This window comes from Heliangelus exortis, chromosome 3 (genome assembly GCF_036169615.1).
Source record: "Heliangelus exortis chromosome 3, bHelExo1.hap1, whole genome shotgun sequence".
NCBI classification, from domain to species: domain Eukaryota; kingdom Metazoa; phylum Chordata; class Aves; order Apodiformes; family Trochilidae; genus Heliangelus; species Heliangelus exortis.
In genome coordinates this window covers 91,798,910-91,818,531 of record NC_092424.1, presented here as the reverse complement: position 1 = coordinate 91,818,531, position 19,622 = coordinate 91,798,910, and the positions used below count along the sequence as shown (strand labels likewise).

The 19,622-nt window shown below is 36.4% G+C and overlaps 1 protein-coding gene across 1 annotated transcript in view; it reads left to right on the top strand.

Annotated features, from left to right (window-relative positions):
- The window catches only part of MCPH1 (microcephalin 1), a 120,219-nt gene extending 103,310 nt beyond the window's left edge, over positions 1-16,909 (top strand). Inside the window, exons 13-14 of the mRNA XM_071741766.1 lie at positions 14,091-14,328; positions 16,637-16,909. Coding sequence (XP_071597867.1) covers positions 14,091-14,328; positions 16,637-16,692 — 294 coding nt within the window. The 3' untranslated portion in view covers positions 16,693-16,909. The remainder of the gene's footprint in view (positions 1-14,090; positions 14,329-16,636) is intronic.
- The last annotated feature ends 2,713 nt before the right edge of the window (positions 16,910-19,622 follow it).

Sequence of the window (19,622 nt, the reverse complement as noted above, 5' to 3'; positions counted from 1 at the left end):
CAATAGTTACTTTAATTATCTAAGCTGGCATTTGTCTGATTAATTAGAGCTCCAGTTATAATATAATTTTAAGTTTGAACTTCTGAGCTGGTGAATCAGCATTTCCAGTTCTGAGGTAAAATACGTTTAGGAAGGAAACTACATATGTGGTAATACATGGGCTGTATTGTACTTAACCAGTTATCTCATGTTGTGTTTGCAGGTCTGGTGTTTAACTTTTCATGGGAAGTTGGCTTTTTCGTTGTTCTCTGTTTAAAAAAATAAATTGAAGTGGTAACTTAAAACATCTAGCAAGTTATAGGTGAATAGTGTATTACAAGTATACTGGTGTTCTAATAATGTTTTTGCATCACTTCATACAGATGGTATTATGTTTGTGTGGCATTAGGAGGACTGTTAATTACCTTTAATTGTTTTGATAAGATACTGTTAGTGAAAACCCTGTTACCTGTGTTTCACCTCAGATAACTGCATTCCATAATTAATTGCAGTTAGAAAGCCAGATTAAACTGAATGAACCAAGTAACCAGTAAGGATGTTCTTCTGAGCATTCATTCTTGCCCTGATGAATGATGCTTGTTTTTCTCTTTTCTTTAATTAGAATGTTTCTACATTTGCCAAAGAAAATGTTGGAATGCAGACAAAAAATGAAATTATAGGAACAGGGCTTGATGTAATAGCTTATTTGTAAAGGAAACACAACTTGTTTGGTATTTTATTGAAACAGGAAGTTCAGAACCTCAGTACACACAAGCACAACAAATTCTCAGGTGCTAGTTGAGTCATCTGTTTTTGGAAGTAGTCTCATAGAAGGCTTCCCCTTGGTTTAGTTTTAATCTTCAATTAACAAAGGGAAGGATATTACATACAGATTTAGTTTTAGATTATGTGCAAAGTGCTCTGTTGCTTTTTAGCTGTCATCTGATGTGCATGCTTTGTGAGGATATCATGTTGGCACTACCAGCATGTGTCTGAGGGGATGCATTCAGCCTTTAATAAGCAAAAGAAATCTGATGTATTTCTTTTATGAAATAATGTAAAGCTTCTTGAATCAAAATACTCTGATTTTTTCTCCTTACAGTCATCTCACACCTGATTTCAGCTTTACTGCAAGCTGTAGAAGTAATCAGCTGTGATAAGGTGATAATTGATAAAACTACTGTTTTTAAGTTTGGCATGGGGTTATTTATTTATTAATTGTCATGTTTATTTGTAGTAAAAGATCCATTATACAGCAAAAAAGAGCAGGATGATACCATGTACTTTTGTTTACCCATGAAATCTTTAAAAGGCACTTGGGAGTATATGTGTGTACCTTCTCCATAGAAGACTTTGCCTTTCCCCCCCTACATGATGCTGGCCTTCCTTGAATGAGAAGGATTTTATTGAATTCCCTCCAAATCCCATCATTACTGTTCCTCTGTTTAACTCCAGAAGTACTCCAGAGTTATGCAGTGAGTTCTTTCTTTCACCAACAAATAGTCTGAGCCATGGTGGCTTTGTAACTTTCCCAGTACTGATCCACAGTATAAGGAGAAGTACATTAGCACTTTAATCAATAATGTAATTTTAAGAAAAAATTCCATGGGTAGCAGTAGAACTATCATGTTAGCTTCTAAGTTTTAAAGTTAATATCATTTTTTAATAAAAATAGAGACATGATACAGTGAGTGTGCAGGACATTTTTAAACCTTTTGCCTTGTGCAGGGCTAGTTAAATTAGATTCTTTTTCCCCATCCTCAAAGTAGTGTATACACTTTAGTACAGTACATATGCAGACAAGCAGTACCTTATTACATCATGGTAGTCTCTATCATTACAGGGCTAAAGCTGTATTCCTCACATGCCCACCATATTCCCACTAATTTTAGTGGGACTTCTGGACTGGGACAGAGCCAGAGATGGTAAATATTTACTTGCAGACTTTTACTAGAAAACTAGTGTGAAGGAGAGGTGTTACTGAGCATTTGTATTTCATCTAAGCTTTTTTTTTTTTTTGGCTAGAAAATAAATAGTAATTTTGCTTGAAGACCACAACTGTTTCTGTGGTACAAAGAATTTACCCTGCATCTAAGCTCAAATACCCGGTTGCTCATATTCTATATATTGTACTTGCTGAGTATCCTATGGTTTTCCTATTGCAATGACAACCTTGTGAAAAGGCTTTCTGCTCTCAGTAAAGCACTTCAGATAAAATTCAGATAGGCTAAAAAGCAGTAGCCTCTCTGTCCTGCATCGTTCTTAGATGAAGAGCAGTAGGAATTTAGGAAAGGAACTCAGGAAGGAGGACAGGGTCAGCAGTTTGACCCTACAAACTTTGCCAAGCTAGCATGAGAAGTCTCTGAAAGTCCACTACCATAATAAGTCTGCATAGCTCTCTGTAACCATGTTGCAGCTGGTGATCTTAAAACAAAACCAAATTTCATGTGGAATTATTAACGGTATTTCTTTTTTAAAAAAAGTTTTTAACAAGATCATTATTAGATTTCCAGTAAATAGAAGTGGACATGTCTGTGAATCTGTGAATTCACTGCCTGCCACTTTGAATTTGCACTTTAATAGCTTCATCTGTAAAGTCACACATTTATTTTATCTTCAAGATAGTTCCTGCAAGACCAATCATAAATATCAGGCAAGTTAAATTAATATTGCCCTGTTATCCTTGTCACTAAAAAAAAAATTAAACTTCAAGTAAGCAATAGAAAAGAAAAAAAGTGGAAAAGCATCAATCACATTTTGAAATCCCAAATGCGTTTGAACTCCTAAGAAGGAGCAAGATTATATTTTAACAGAGACTCGAGGTTTAAAATGGCTTCTTCTTACTCACAGCAGCAACTGAGACCCAGTACTAGACTTTTGTTTTCCTCCAGCATTTGATAAGGTTACTGACACAGCATCTACTTTGCCTCCTGTAGTCTCTTGAGAATAAAGCAGTGGGGTAACACACTGCAATGTGCTTGGGGTATCAGCTCACAAGCTGATAAGCCTCAGCTCCTCAAAACAGATCCTGGAGTCAGCTATTTTTAGAAGGCCGTCATTTGGTACCATGCACAATTTATCGCTGGGGTTTGTGATTTTTTTTTCACTTTGTTAAAATAAACCCTTTTCAAATGCTTATATTGAACTTTAAAAATGTCATGGTTTTAAAAATCCAAACCAACCAACCAACAAAAAAAACCTGAAGAGCTGAGAGAATAGATTTGGTGTCATGTACTCTGCTTTCCCTTACCAACTTTCATGGCTTTAAAATTGCTCTGTATTCACAATATAGATTGTTCTACCTCAGCTAGACAGAAGACTCCCAACTTGCTGTCGGAACATGTTCTTCTGTAGTTTTATATTATTGGCATGCTAAAAAGTACAAGAGTTCATGAAAAGAACCTTCAAATAGAAAGTGTTAATCATGGCCTTTGTTTAGCAGCTATGAAGAAAGTGATGCTGTCAAAGAAACTTTTCTTGAGTAATTGTCATTTACAAACATGGCTGATAAAAAGCACCTGGTCAAATATTTGGACACCTGGGTTGTTGTTTTTTGCTGTGTGTGCTGGCAGCTTCTCTTGCAACTCAGTGCTGGAAGATTAAATGTCTTTGCTCTCTATACTTACTACAGAATCTTTTCTTTCAGTTTGTGACATAGAATAAGTGAAGAAGAGATGTTATTACACAGAAAGAAGTATTGCTGCCAGGGGATACTAATCAGGGAAACTGTAGACTAGAAGTAATTGTTTCTGAAAGCACCCTGAACCTGGTCTACTTCTGCAGCTGACATCATTCCACAGCCCTGGCTGCCAGTTGTGTGATACCACATCATGTCTTCCAATGGGTTTATTTCAGACAATAGGAATTACTTTTCCTTGTTGAATATTGATGCAATTTTAACTGACCCTTTGGTTCATATTTTAAAAACCAAGTGTTCCCTGCTCCTTATCGTTGTGGTGTGTTTCACTGTAAATAGAGGTTTGCATGTAACTTCTGAATGCAATTCTAAGGGCTTCTGCTGTGCTCAGTCTGACTGGTTTTTAAAACAATTTAAGAAAAACATAGATCTTAGTAATACGTATTTTTTTTCCTTAATATGTGATCTGTTGTGATGTAACACATTGGGTGCTAAACAGAAGCATTTTTTATTTCTAGTGATGAGGAAGTACTTTATGCTGCCCTACTTAAAAGGTACTTCTTTTCCTGTGATGATGCTAAAAAAAATAGGAGAAAAAAGCAACTTTTTTTAAAAGTAATTTGCTGATGCCTCTTTTTTTTTAAGCCAAGTCCATTTTATTTGTCTTGCTGCCACATAGCAAAAAAAAAAAAAAAAAAATTTTTTTTATTCAATCCTAAGAAATTTGAAGGAAAATGAACTCACTGTATTCAAGCTTTGACATATTTCATAAAGCTGTTGAAAACCGAACTATGAAAGCCAGATTTATGAGCTTTTTTAAAGTTATTTGTAGATTCCCAAGACGATTGTGTTCCCATCACTTACCCCAGCCTTTAAAACTCAAATGACGCTTTAAAGTATTCAAGTTTGGCACACACTGAGTTACTGCTGGGCGTTGCAATGGCATTCTGCTAAAACTGAAGAGGAGAGACAAGAATGTATTCTGCTTTCACTTAAATCATTTCAGCCTGTTGAGGTAGAGCAAATGGACTCAAATACTCATATTTTATAGATAAAGCTAGGAATTATTTTTAATGTGAAGATTACTTTTATTGTGGGTTAATAAAACTGTTTGGGGAACAAGCCTTTTGGGAGCATCTGTGTAACCCTTCACATTTGCCAGGCTTTTCCTTTCAACAAGATCACTCTCTATGTTATTACTGGAATAGAAAACTCTTTTATTTCTCAGATCATTATTCATCTGCACTTTGCCAGGTATAGCAAATCTGTTGACAGCACTGGATTTATCATTTACTGTTAAAGGCAAGTGGAAGGATTCCCCAAGCCCCTAAGACAACAAAATAAATGCCATTCTTGAAGCTCGCCACACAATATCCTACGTTGATTAAAAAACAAAGTTGTACGGTACAAAATGATTCAATATCTGAAATGTCTAAGGTCATTGAAATGGGCTTAAAATTTTTCATTTGCTTTATGCAAATACTAGGCTTCCATGCCTTGTATCTTCATTATACGTAGTATTTAACCATAGGGAATATCATTTTGTTTTCCATGAACTGCAGTACATTATTAGCTCGTGGAATTCCTGTTTCAGTACAGCCTTTCTCTGGTGAAATATGCTGAGCTGGAAATCTATTCTTTCAGTCTGTGTAGATGCAGATGTGCATACTCCCATACGATTAAACATTAGTATTTATTTCATTAATTCCTCATTCCTCAAGCTATTCTGCTGAAATTAATGACCTATTCATAGATTATGTCCTGGTCTCATGCAATAGGTATTAGTCTGTTTTTAAAAAATCAACAAATAATTTGCCTTATGTGGGCTGGGAGAGTTCAGTAAGTAGAGGATACTATATATAAAATATGGGTAAATGGTTGCAATATGAGAGGTTAAATGCCAAGATGCAACTAATGTTCCTCCTTCCTGTTGCCATGTGAGAATGAACTATGAGATAACGATAAGGGCAAGTTGCAACTGCTATCATGAAAAAAAAAAAAAAAAAAAAAAAGACAATTTAATTGAGGTCATTATTTTTTGTGCAGGTACAAATTCAGTTTGCAAGAAGCATCCCATAGCTATATCACTACCCCATTACATCTGCCAGAAGAGTGACTTCATGTTCACTTGTGTGAGCATCTCTAAGCCAGGAATGCAGATAAATGTTGGGGACCTGCAGAGTGTGTGAGCTCGTGCTGAGAGCACTTCATGCACAGCTCATGCTCCAGGGCTTGTTCCAGTCTGCTCCCCTGGACTGAGCAAAACTCCTGACTGTATTTCATCCAAAAGGAGAAGAGTCTTTGTCTCTGTTGGCTGCTCCTCAGTGAGAACCAAAAGCACACTCAACAGGAATGACCAAGAGATTAGTTTAAAAAATGCACTCCCAGCTTGAACTAAACCAGTAAAAATCTAAATATCTTTTTTTGCCAAAGGTCTTTTAAGGATATACACAGCTAGAATGGACTTTTATAAGCCATGAAGAAAAACAAGTCCATGTACATATTATATACCTTTTAAAGTCATGGGCGGTCGTATAAAGCAAATTATTTGGAGGCTAAAATTTTCTTGGTTTGTAAGTTGGTTCAACTGTGTCCAACATGTCAGCTAAGTTAAGGGAAAGGACTTCCTGATTTTACTTTACTTCCTTTGTGGTTTTGATTCATATGAGCTTGCTTGTATTAAAAAACTAATAGTGCCAGATACAAAATGGTGGCTTCAGCATGGCTCACTTACATCTGCTGCACAGGGGATTCATAGCTACTCAAATCAGCTCTTTGTTACACAGATAAAGAAGCCACCACTCCAGCACACATAGGAATCATTGGCATAAAATGTACAACTATCCATCTGTACACTGCATTTGTTGTCTAGAATCTTACTAAGCTATCAGGCTGGAAAATATGATTAATCGTGACTTAAAGTAGTAGAACTCTAGATTGACTTAAAGTAGTAAAACTCTAGATTGACTCTGTCACTTTTTTAGTTACTAAATTGTCTTCATCTCAACCGAGGAGTTTTTTCTCTTTGTAACCTTTCTGATTCTCCCCCACATCCCACTGGGAGCAGGGGGTAGCAAGGGGCTGTGTGATGCTTCACTGCTCTCTGAGGTTAAACCACAACAGGTTGGAATTAAAGTAACCATGGAAGATCATAAATAGGTATGATGGAGTTCAGTAAGGACAAGTTCTGAGTATGGAGAAATAATCACCTGCAGAAACACAAGAGACTAATAGCAATATTCTACCAAAAGATCAACTGAGTTTCACCTGTGTCATCCTCTGAGAAAAGAAGTGGGCACACTCAGATGTGTTAACAGGAACGCATATGTAAAACAGGAATTGTTTGCAGTGTGCAGAGCAGTGGTGGTGCCTGGAGCTGGAGTACTTTTGTCTGGCTTTGGGCACCTCAGGAAAGATGTGGATCCATTGGAGAGAATCCAGGAGAGAACAACAAAATCAGAGGTCTACAAAATATGACCCATGAGTAAAGACTGGAAAAACTGTGTTTGTTTAGTCTAGAGAAGAGAAGACTAAGGGGAGACATGATAACAGTCTTCAAATATTTAAAAGGTTCTTGCAAATAGGAAGAGAATAAATTGTTCTCCATGTCCCTTGGCACTAGGACAAGAAGTAAAGGGCTCAATATGTAGCAGAGGCAATCTAGGTTATATTATTAGGAAAAGCTTTCTAGCTGCAGAGAAGAGAAGCATTGAGCTAGATTGTGTATGAAGATGGAAAATTTCTGATTCTGAATTATACTGAGATTCTTGGGGGCTTGTCACATGTACTACATGGAACTCTTGTGGTATCCCAGGGATGCAGGGCTCAGAGTCCTGTGTGCCATGCTCATACACCACTTTGGAGTGATGCATTGCACAGTGAGGAGATGCATTGGGTGAGGAGGAGAACACCTATAATTGGTAATTAAAGCTATAATTGGTAATTATTTGCAGAATTTTGACATAAATTTGCAATAGCAGTTTGCAGACTTATCACTGCCTGATAGTCACTTGAGTTTAAATCTCTTGAAATAAGATAAAAATAAGCATGGTCAAGTTCTTGAGGTGCTTGTGAAGCAAGGTTTAAAGTTCTAATCCTGAAAAGTCCTTCCTTCATTCACTAATCTGTTATGTAAGAATTTTTTAATTTTCAAAACTACTTAACTTGTATGGAAACAATAGGCAATGTATTTAATTCAGAATATATTTTGAAGTTATAAATAAATAGTTATAGTAGAGTGACCACATCTTACAGTTTTTGCAGAGCATTTTAAAGTGATATTTATTGGAAATACAGCTCCATGATTTAGCAGTAATACTTATGATCAACAGGGAAAAAGCTTGTTGTATTTTGTATTTCCCTAATTTGTTTTTTATTAATCTATAGTTGATAATGTTGATTTTACATAGTGTTTAAAAATAATTCTACCTCAGGAAAACAAGGAAATTAAACTAAAAATAAGTGAATGTGTTATCTTTTTCCTGCAAAAATTTGCTGTGCCGGAAAAAATGGTTCAAACATCTTCCAGTATAATTTTGAATATCCGCCAAACAGTAGATTTATTTGCCAAACATTTTCATACAGTATTCCCACCGGGACTCAGTCTTTCAGAGGATGAATTGGTGAAATTAACTTTTCTTATCAGTCTATGGGATTTGAGAGAAGAAAGGTTGTCTGCCAATGTGCAGTGGAAAGAAACAATATCAGCTAAATTGTCTGGATTATAGTGTTCTTCCCTTCACCCTCATCTTGGCCAGGAAACACTTACATGAAGGACTACACAGAGGAGGAGAAAAAACTGTGTTTTGAAGAATTTTCCAGATAACGCAGTCTTGACTGTGTGCCATTTCTCCTTCTTTTACTTTCCTTTTTATATTTCAAGACCAGACATTGAAGGTCTGTTGTTTTTTTTTCTGGACCCAATTTTCCACTCTGGCTCCCTCTGGCTCCCAGCTCAGGGCACCATTCAGCTTCTACTGAATGTAGCAAATTTGCATGTACATAATCTCCATTTGTGTGCATCAGCTGGGGTGCTGGTGTAGCCTTATCAAGTGTTCAAAAAGTACCTCCCCACTTCTGTTTGTCTGAAGCATTATGCTTCACTAATTTGACAGAAAGGGAGCTTCTATTTTTAGCCAAATGTTATTGATAACCAATGAAAAAGCACCGTTTCAGTAAATGTTCAGAAATTTGTAGGACTTGTAAATAATTTATATGAACGTTGCAAGTTGAGTTTTGTTCCAAGAATGAAAAACATCACTAGAAATAACAAATGCATTTCATACCAAAAAGTGGAATAAAATTCTGGCTCCTGCATCTGTGTGATGTTCCATTCACATCAATAAGATTCTTCAAAGCTGAGAATCTATTTCGTTGTGAAACAGCTTGCTGAATGAAGTTGTTTGCAGCTCCTAATGTGCTCTTTTGTACTGGAGAGCACCAAATCATTTACCTAGTATAGCAGTTCAGTGTAATTTTTAAAGCTTTTAGTGAATACTATTTCAATTTTAGTGTTCTTAATGTGTTAAAAAATACAGCAGACTGCTAAGCTAAATAATAAGAAATCAGACTAAAATTAAAAGCTTTTAATGTAAGTAGAAAATATATGTTACATATTGCTTCTACAAAAATAGAGTTGCTGTTTGGTTGGTTGCTTCTATTGTCCTATTAAACCAGATGGAAAAAAAGGGTATTTCTTCTTTGTTCTGAAGGAGTCCTGCATTGTTAACACAAACTTCCTCGATCCCTGTAGGGTCCTGCAGATTCTGCAAATTCCTCACTGCAGGATAACTGTACTTCCAGAAGCCTGCATATTGCAATATGTTCCTCTTTATCAGAAGCAGGCTCATGCTCCACTTGGGTGGATGTGTGTGAGCCCTTGATCATTACATGCACATGGAGGTTTCACATATATGTTTTTCTTTTAAATTTGTACTAAATTGATGGGCTGTCTGAAAGCACGTGTAGCCATGCAAGGCTAATGGTTCCTAACAGCTCTGTAATTTTGACTCTACAAGATTTGTTTGTACAGAATTACAGTGAACATTACTTGGACAGTACATTGTAATTGCAGCTTTCTTTAAATTCAGTAACTACTTCATTAAAAATGGCCTTTTCAGTTAGGTGTCAGTAAGGTTTCCAATCCTGTATTAAATGATCAAAATAGTAATGATAAAATAATTAAGTTTGCTTCTGTAGATTTGCCTCTGGTAAAAGTGGAAATTAATAATAAGTAATAATAAAATTAAAAATAATGCCCCCTCCCTGGAGGTTTTCAAGGCTCAGCTGGATGAGGCTTTGAGCATCTTAGTCTAGTTGAGAGGTGTCAGGGAGGTTGGAGTAGATGATCTCTAAGGTCACTTCCAACCTAAGTCCTTCTATGACTCTATAATTAATAGGTCTTAACCATATTCTCCATTTAGTCTTTGTGAATTATTATTATAAAAGCATTTTAGGCTGGAAATATCTTCATGTGCTGTTTTCTGGACGTAGAGTGAAAATTGTGTCTTGTATATAGGACATTAGCAGTTTCTGTGCTGAAAATTTTCCAAGTACATCCAGAAGAATTATTTTCTTAAATTTTCTATTGCATGAATTCAGATATCCACTCAGAGATAATACCTTTGTGGGACTTGATTACTGTCTCCTGAGCCTCATTAAAAGATCATATACTTGGACTTTTATGGGTTTTTCTCTTTGTTTCCTTAGCCCACCCAGCAGGAGCTATTTTCATAAAATAGGCAAAGCTACAGAATTTGGGGGGTTTTATGATATATGCACTTTTGCTTGTGGGGATTAGAAATCAGTCACAGGAGGGACAACCATTGGTGAAATGTTTGGTTGGGGTTTTTTAATAAGAAGAAAGGCTCAATTTCTTTATCATACATTCCTGATAAATTTTACTTCTGTCAAGAGTGATACTTTTTTTTCCTTTCAAAACTTAGGTTTGAGCAAACATCTAAATTAATGGTATATTCATGAAAAATGCATACATATAAGAGACATCTTCCTACTGTTCATCCTGCTAGTGAAAGGATGAGCTTAGCACTTAGGATCTTACCAAAGAGTAAATAAATATTTTTACATTTAATTTTTCTGTCCATCTGCTAAGGAATATAATTGGAAAGGAAGATTGATGCTGCTTGCTATAGTAGGGACTGGCACACTCGTAACTGTAACTACTGACAGACACATACACAATTTGTGGAAATGCTCACTTTTGGGGTCTGGTATTTTCCCAGGCTTGGTGTGTGCTGAGGGATTATTTATTTATTTGTGAAAGCTTACGTGAAATGTGTGTGGTTTCAAAGGGCTGGGAGCACCCTGGAGTGCCGCGAAGGCTTTGATGTTGCAAAGGCAGCTGAGTCAATTCAGGGGTAAGAGTTAGGTTGTGCCCTCTCATCCCACTGCCAGACCCTGCCCAGTCAGCTAGGATGCCTTTGTATCATCTGACCAGTGGATTTTCTTTCAGATTAGTTGGCCAGAAACCAGAGTTAACCTTTCAGAATGCTCCCAGAGCTCTGAATGTAAACGCTGTGATTTTTTTCCTTACCTCTGAGATGGGCCCAGTGTGCTTGAGCACATCCAAGCACAGCCTGTTGGGAAAGCCATGGCAGTGGTGCTGATCCAGAGAAAGGAAATGTAAGAAGATGTTCCATGCTGAAGCTTTCCTTTGGTGGTGCCACCAAGATGTACTCTGTACTTCCCCTGTCCTCTGCCCAAATGCACTGGTAACACACACAGCTGGAATTTTAAAGGCTGTTTAAGAAAATCTTCCCTGTAGCATGTCAGCATTTACCTTTCCTGGGTTCCTTTAATATGTACTAAACAGATAGAATAAAACATGCTATTATTTAACACCAGGAAAGGAAGGAGGTCAGAATTTGGATTTCCTGATTTGATGGTTAGATGTGTACACATTTGCTTTTAATATTAATTCAATTCAGTGGTTCTTTCTGTAGGAAGATGTATCATATGATCAACTTTTCATTACAGTGGCAGCAAATAAATTATCTCAGGGAAAATGGATGAGGAAGGGGGAATAAAATTAGCCCTTTTAAATCATAGTCCCTAAAATATGAGAAATAGCAGACTGTAACAACTTATGTTTTGTGCCTTCTACCTAACACAAGTCCTACACAAGAGCACATGAAGTCACAAGAACACAAGAGCAATGAAGTCTCTTGGTAATTGGCTTTCTAATATTGTTTGAATTTATTTGTTCCAATAAACAATTCCAGAGAGCTCTGTGTCAGGTAACTAAGGTCTCATTGCATCTGTCATGAGGCTGTCCTGTGGTCGATGTGAAGAGACTGACATTTTTCACTATAGTGCATTTTTAAATTTGTTTACCTTGCTTATCACAAGCACTTTTGTGGTTTCCCTATTGCAGTTTTTTAATTCATTAAAATCACTTATTGCAGTCCTAGTAATTCTAAAATAATGACACTACTCTGTACATTAGAGATGGCAAAGTGGTTTATGTTCTTGTCCCATTTTAAGACACTGCTCATGGCCTCTAAGCCTCAAAATGCCCATCAGCAACTGGTACTCCTAGAAAACTCCAAATCTGGTACCATCTATTTTAACTGTGTTAATATATATGTGTTATCCTGATTTTCATTTCAAGATGCCCAGCAGACAGATTTTCATTAGAGAAGCATTGTGCTCAGATGGAGGTAGGCAGTTCTCTACTGAGTCCAAAACCAGTCCACAGAAAAATAAAAAAGTTTCTTGAATACAGCTCCTTTGGCTCCGTTGGAGTCTTTGGCCTCCTTCATCCCGAGCAGTCACTGTCTTTATAACTTACTGAATTCAGAACATGAAGAATCAATTTTATTCTCAGCCAAAGAGGTGAGAAAGCTGCAAAGAGCAGCCAAAGAATTAACAGTCACACATAAAAAATGAATTATTTCTTGAAAGAGCAGATCTTAGAATTCAAATTAGGATTGACTTGTCCAAGAACAGCACAGAGGAGAGTGGCACAGAGCCACTGAGCCATTATGTCTCACGTTAGCATGGGCTTCATGCTTCTCTGGGGCTTCATTGAGCTAACTGCTCAGATTACTCAGTCTGACCTAGCTGAATCAATCAGGTAATTCACTCTGACTTTTATCTGGGGATGTGTGAATATGCCATGGAACTATTTGGTTTTATAAACCCCTGTAGCCTAGGTGAGGACTCTTACTCTGGCTGCACATTTGCCAAATATATGTATCATTTCCTTAAAATCTCAAGTGCCTATGGTTTCACAGCAGGTTTATGCCAGAACTGAAGGAAGGAATCTACTGAGTAAGTAGTGTCTTCCACTGTCCTGGCTACGCCACTGACTACAGTTTCCCATTCAGCCACTTATATAAACCAGATACATACAGGGAGGCTTTTTCTCTGCATAATGTGCTCATGTTGATCATCTTTATGAAAAATTCCAAGCATCACATAATATGGAACATTTGGTTTTGTTCTCATCTTACTATTAGTTCCTAGCTCATTATAAATTTTCCAGACTTTGACAAGAGATACAAAATCCAACATGCTGCATACATTAATTTGGCAGGTCAATGGCAACGTTGCTGGAAGAAATACAAGCTTGGGGTTTTTTTTATTAATTTAGTATTAGAAATTTATATTGCATACTTTGGTGTCTACAATTTTTGTATGCACTGCTTTTATGCACTTTATACCTGAAGGAGATGGCTTGAATTGCTGAACCACTGCCCTGCCTTGGATCAATAGAAAAGAAAATTTGCCTCAGAGAGATCAAGTAGGTTTTTGTTATAATGATCAAGTGCTAGAGGATGCACAGCATTCACAGGGACTCTTTTATTTTTTTGTCGAGCCAAAAGAGTTTGCATGAAGAAGTTTGCTTTCAGGTTTTTTCCATTTGTGTCACTTCATACATCGGAGAGAAAATGTAGTTGGTCCATGTGGAGCACAAAAGGGGAAGCAACATCCCAGAGCAGCTTAAACTCTGAACTAGATATGTCTGACAATCTCCCCAGTACAAAGTGATTGTACAGGCTTTCACAGTTTGTATTTGACTTTTACTAGACTGTAATTATTTAGAATATCCTTTGATATTTCTGTATGATGGCCAGTGTTACAAATGCAACATTATGCATGTAATCCATGTAATATTATGGTGAAAAATAGTAGTGTTAAGTGCTTTAAGAAGTTACATAGGTAAGCTGTGTGACCTATAACTAAATACTCTCAAGTGTGCTTTTGGAATTATATTAGTCAAGTATATTGTATATGGGTATATAGATTTTTTTATCAAAACAACTAAAGCAAGAAAATACAGCAAATTCTTTGTAAAGTTTACCCAGGAGTTTCCAATATGTCTGAAAAAATAACAGTCATATTCATACACTATAATCTTTTTTTATCTGAAATATGGAAGACAAGGATAAGTTTTACTTTGAGTGGAAATTCAACACATTGGTTATTAATTTCTTTGTTTCCTCAAATACAGATCTGCAGGCTTGAGCGTCAACTCTCAACAGGAAAATACCAGCAGAATCTCTTTTCAAACCAGCCTGTGATGTTTGTATCTCCTGCCAGTCAGCCACCCTGCAAAAAGCTAACTGAACTTATACAGCTCTCAGGAGGAAAAATATGTAAAGCCTTACGGCAGGCAAAAATCTGCATAGGAAAAAAACCAGGAAAGAAGTACGATGAAATAAAATGCTTATCAGAAAAATGGATATTAGGTAAGGCACTAAATTTCAACTCATAAAATATTGTGGAATATGTATTTAAAAATTGACTGTAAATATTTGCTAAACTGAGGTTATAGAGGGAAGAAAATGGAACAGGCTACTAGACTTAGGTTTTCAGGAAGATTGTCTCCATGGTGAGGACTTTCTCCTACAACTAAGCCTGTTTTATGATTGACCTGGTACTCACCCCCTTGTAATGCTACCAAGAATAAATTTTATCCAAAGATTTTTCAAATTTATCTTTTGTATGATTGTCTCATTTAGAGAAACTAAATTATGGAGGAACACCAATATGAAAACTGCATTTTAAAATGGCATGTATTTCAATTTCAGATCTAGTAAGAAAGATTTTTAACTGGTACAAATTGCCATCACACTACTGAAATATGGTAATTGGCACCCTCTGATATTCTGTCTTGAATCATATATCATGCACCTGAAAAACAATTTTTCTGCAATCTGTATTTCACTTGCAAAAAGTTTCTTTTTAAAATCTGCTGTTAAGTTTCTAAAAGTTAGTCCATAGATTTGCCATCATGGGCACTGCAGTTCTAATGTTTATCTGTTTGCAGGGAATCAGATGTAAAATTTGCAATATCCTCACCCTCAAAAGGCTTTTGATAAGCCTTGTAGGATTCAGTTTCCATTCTGACAATCTCTCTCAGATAAGACAAGGGTACTTTCCAAAACAGAACTTTTTTGCATACTAGAAGAAAAAAAAAACCAGATTTTCATCATACACTATGTTAAACTCTTCTAGATAGTGCCTTCCTCAGACTTTAGCAATACATTTATTACAATAATTTCTGTTATATGGCACTAGACAAGCAACTCCTAATCTCTTGACTGTTAATGCTGTCAGATCATAGTGACATAAAACCTGACAAAATACAGCTAAAGAAAGGAAAAGTCAGGCATAAGGAAAAAGTACTCCTCAAATGGAAATGTTATTTGACACTTTCTTAAAGAGTAAGATCAAATTAGGAAGATTTGAGAGAGTGGTGTTAAGAGTAATAAATTATTGTTCATTGTGCCTTTCTCTGGCTTCAGAGAAGACTTAAAGAGCAAGTGTGGCCCCAGAAAAGTGACCAGGTGAGGAAAACAGAGATTTGTGCAAGTCTACAAATATTATGTGTTAAATTAAACATAAAGGTTTCACACAGTAGTACTGCAGTCATAAATTCCAGATGAACAAAGGTAATGATCTAAAGTGGCATTCAACTCACGTGGCACATCCCACTGTTCCACAGGTCTCATGGAATTCTGCTTCTCCCCAGCTCCACCATCTCACAAGCTACCTGCAGCTGGACAGGCCTTGCCCTGCCCATCAGTGGGATGAAGGAATTGCCTGTCAGGCTGCTAATGAAAAAGGGCTCTGAATTCTATGTGCCCTATAAAAAATTTCTTAGTTCTCTTTGCAGCCTGATGCTGCCTTTCCTAATTGTTAGGTCTGACTCATGAGGCAAAATGGATTTTATATTATGAATTAACCAAACTCTGAAAAAGTAATTATTTCTATATGCTATTTTAAAGGAAGGATACAGGCTTTTGAAGCTCAGCACCTTTCTCAGCAACAGTTTTTTACCCGATAGTATGAACATTATCACATATAAAGTGCTATCTTAATCAAATAAATCAAATCAGATCTGAGGTTTTGTCTAATCTTTGACACTTCCCTGTTTCAATCCACTTGGTTTGTGGCTGCTTTTGTGCCATTAATACTGGCTGACAATTAACTCTCTCAAGGCTGACTACAATAAAAAGCATATAGGTAGATAATGCAGCACCTTTTTTAAACTTAAGTAAATAGTAAGTGTTGGGGAATGTTAGAGAGGTTTGGAGAATGTTGGAGAATATTCCTGAATATTCTCGAAGAGGTAGGAGGTACGACCCCTTTGCTATGCCCAACCCCATGTTTGGGAGGCCAATTAGATCGGCCCATACTCCGGTGCTACCTGCACCAGGGATTCGCTGTGCTACAGGTAAACACACCGGGTGTCCAATAAAAAGTTATGTTGGTGGCTGGGGTGTGGTCACGGAAGCACTATATAAGCGAAAGTTGCTGCGCAATAAACCAGAAGTCCGTTTATCAACCATATTGGTTGCACGCATTTTCTTTGCCGCTCCCGCAAGTAAGTGCTTGTGGTATTATCATTTGACTGTTTGCATTTATTTTCCCTCTGTGCATTCTCAGCTCCACCAAACTGTTTCATAACAACTGAGCTGAAGTACATTATTTCTTTATAATCTGTTTCTTGTGCATTTTATCTGAAATAATCCTGGATTTTATTTCTTCTAGATTCAATCACTCAGCATACAATATGTCCCATGGAAAACTACATTTTTCAGCTGTGAGCTAACTCAAGAGCTTCCATATGGTTGTAAGGAAACAAGCCTAGTTTGGATTCAACAAAAACCTAAGCTGTTAATAAAATTTCTTAGAAAGCACAATTTTCATATTTATAAACACAGGGAAATGTTTTCTACATTTCTATTATTTATGTAAATGTTCATCTTGTGACTTTTTTAATTATTTTTTTGTCTAAATAAAGTACTTCCCTAATAAAAGTCATCTTGCTTTTATTTATTTGTTGAAGACCTTTGGACCTAAAAGTTGAATGAATCACTGCTTGCTGGGAGGAAGCAGAAAGATATTTTCTAATCTCTAAGTGAAGCTGCTCATGTTAATTAAAAGATGTTCATGCAGTGTGGGTGAGTGAGATCTCACCTGAGCTGGATCTGGTGTGGTCAGCAGAAGTTGTGCTACTGATGCAGAGATGCACAGATCCTGCAGGCTCCTCCAGTCCAGGTGCCTCAGGCCAGCTGAGGGCCACATCTCTGTGACCATTGCTCATCTTGTTTCCTTGGTGAAAGGACAAGGTTGCCCATCATGCACAACTCACATCTGCTCACGTAAACTTGCCCTTCTAAAATGAGTTTTCAACAGTAATCGAAACTCAGTAACTATGCTGAGCTACATAGTTAAGGTATTACTTAATTTCAGTACCTTTAACTGGATTTCAAACTGTGTTTAACGTACACCTAGGCTGACACCATAAATGGTTACTGATCCTGAGCTAAATTAATTAAGACAATACATAATTCCAGTGCTAAAATCTTTTGAAAATGGGACATTTTATAAATTAAATCCTTTAGGTATGCATGAAAAATGCATGCAAATATCTTAAATATTAATTTTCTCTTCAATCTGTGGGGATTTTTTTAGCAGGTAGAAAGTAAGATATTCTGTAAAACTTGTTTAACTATAAATGTACAACCTCCTTCAAATATTTGCAAGGTCCCTCAACATTATTGAAATATCATAATCATAGAGAATAATGTATTATCAAGTAACTTAGAGGCTGCTTGGAACTCACACCCTCCAAACTCAGTGTTGCCCTCAGTGTACTGTCGGTGTTAGGCAATAGGAGCCCTGTACTAAATCCAGTTTCAGGTTATTATTATGCAACAGTCAAAGTGCAATGGCTTATAAATGTTGACATTCTATTGGATTGTTCTAACTTCTTTGGCTTTCTAAGGGACAATATCTACAAAATTGAGGATTAAACAATTTTTCCTCCAAACAAGTTCAGCACTCCCTCTGTAGCAGGCTGTTTCAGGCACAAATTGTATTTGTATAGGGTACTCTGTAAAATGTCACACTTATTTATTAATGAAAAGTTATGATTATTTTATGGCAAATTAAACTGAACTTATTATCAGAAATACTGAGCACCTGCAACTCAAAAGGCTAAGATTTCAAGTACCTGAGTGCTAGATAGCTGTTTTTATTACATAAACTAGAAAATACAATTTACTGGGGTCTTTTCCTCAATTTTCAGTCATGCACATTTTTTTAACAGCATCTTAGCCAGGAAAAATAATACAAAAATTCCTAGTTAGGTCTGTCTACAAATTGTATTGTTTATAATTGAAACTATTTACTTATTTACTACAGAGGACTGATATCACAGTGTTACTCTTTAACCTTGACCTTATGAGTTCCTTTAAGAAACTAGATGCCAAGTGCTATAGACTAAAATATAAGTGCTTCAATAGGTTGTGACATGTGAACATATGGTTTCCAGTAAATAACAGAATAATTTGTTCAAATTATATTGCTTAAAACTGAATATTATGACCTTCTAGTTTATTTTGTAGGCATTTCCTAAGTGTACTACCCACAAAAATTTGTCACTATTAATTTATATAATATAACATTCCAAATCAGCTTTCTCATAAATCTTCTTAAGATTAATCTCAGCTATTTAAATTGTAAATTCTTGGATCAACTTGTTGGTCTTTATTAGTTACACGTGTAACAGACTTGACAATGAAAATATAATTTACTTTTTTCCAAATTAAAAATGTTTCAGGCAATCTGTCAGTTTAGATAACGTCATCTTAAATTATATAGTTTGATAGAAATCCCTACCTTATGGCTCTTCTCACAAAATGTGTAGTACACACGTAAATATAGCCAACAGGAAATTAAATGCCTGGGTTTGGTCCTACTTTATGGGCACCAAGAGTGCTGTCTGTCCATACTGACTGTTTCTTTGTAATCATACACAACAAATACAGGAGACATTAGGATTAAATCCAAAGACTAGCATGCTGTACAGGCAGTAAAAGAAAAGTATTATTTTGTGTTTATAGCCTGAGGTCTTTCACACAAACAGCTTCTGACCTACATATCCCAGTGTGGGTTCTCAGCCACTTCAGCATCGGAAGGAAGATTCATTTCTACCCAAAACCTCGAGAGGAAATGATACCAACTCTGGTCATCTCCTCACTAAACCAACACAGAATGAAGAATGATGAAAACTTGTGAAGTGATTCATTTGTTGGAAGAAATCCACCAAGCAAAAAAACACTCGTACCTGGTACCAAGGTGCTAAGGACTGTTACAGACAGAAGAAAAGCATCAGTGATGGGCAGCTTCAAGCTGAGCAGTGCTAAGATCTTTGCAACATACACTGCTTAGCAGACATTCTGCCATAGTACAGCACAATTGTGTGCTCTCTCCTCTACAAAACGGCACCATGATCACCTTATTAAGAATCTACTTTCTTGATTTCTTTTCTGGTTTTTTCTGTATCTTTTTTTGTGGAGGAGAGGTTGCTTTAACTTTACATTTTTCCTCCTGCGTTAATATTTTCATTTTAATAGTCATTTGCTAAAATGACTTTGCTTGGCTTCTGTCTCTCCTCAGAATGCTCCTGCATCCCTGCTAAAGGTTCGTGTTAAAATCACATTAGCATGGCTGAAGATCTTACTAAGTT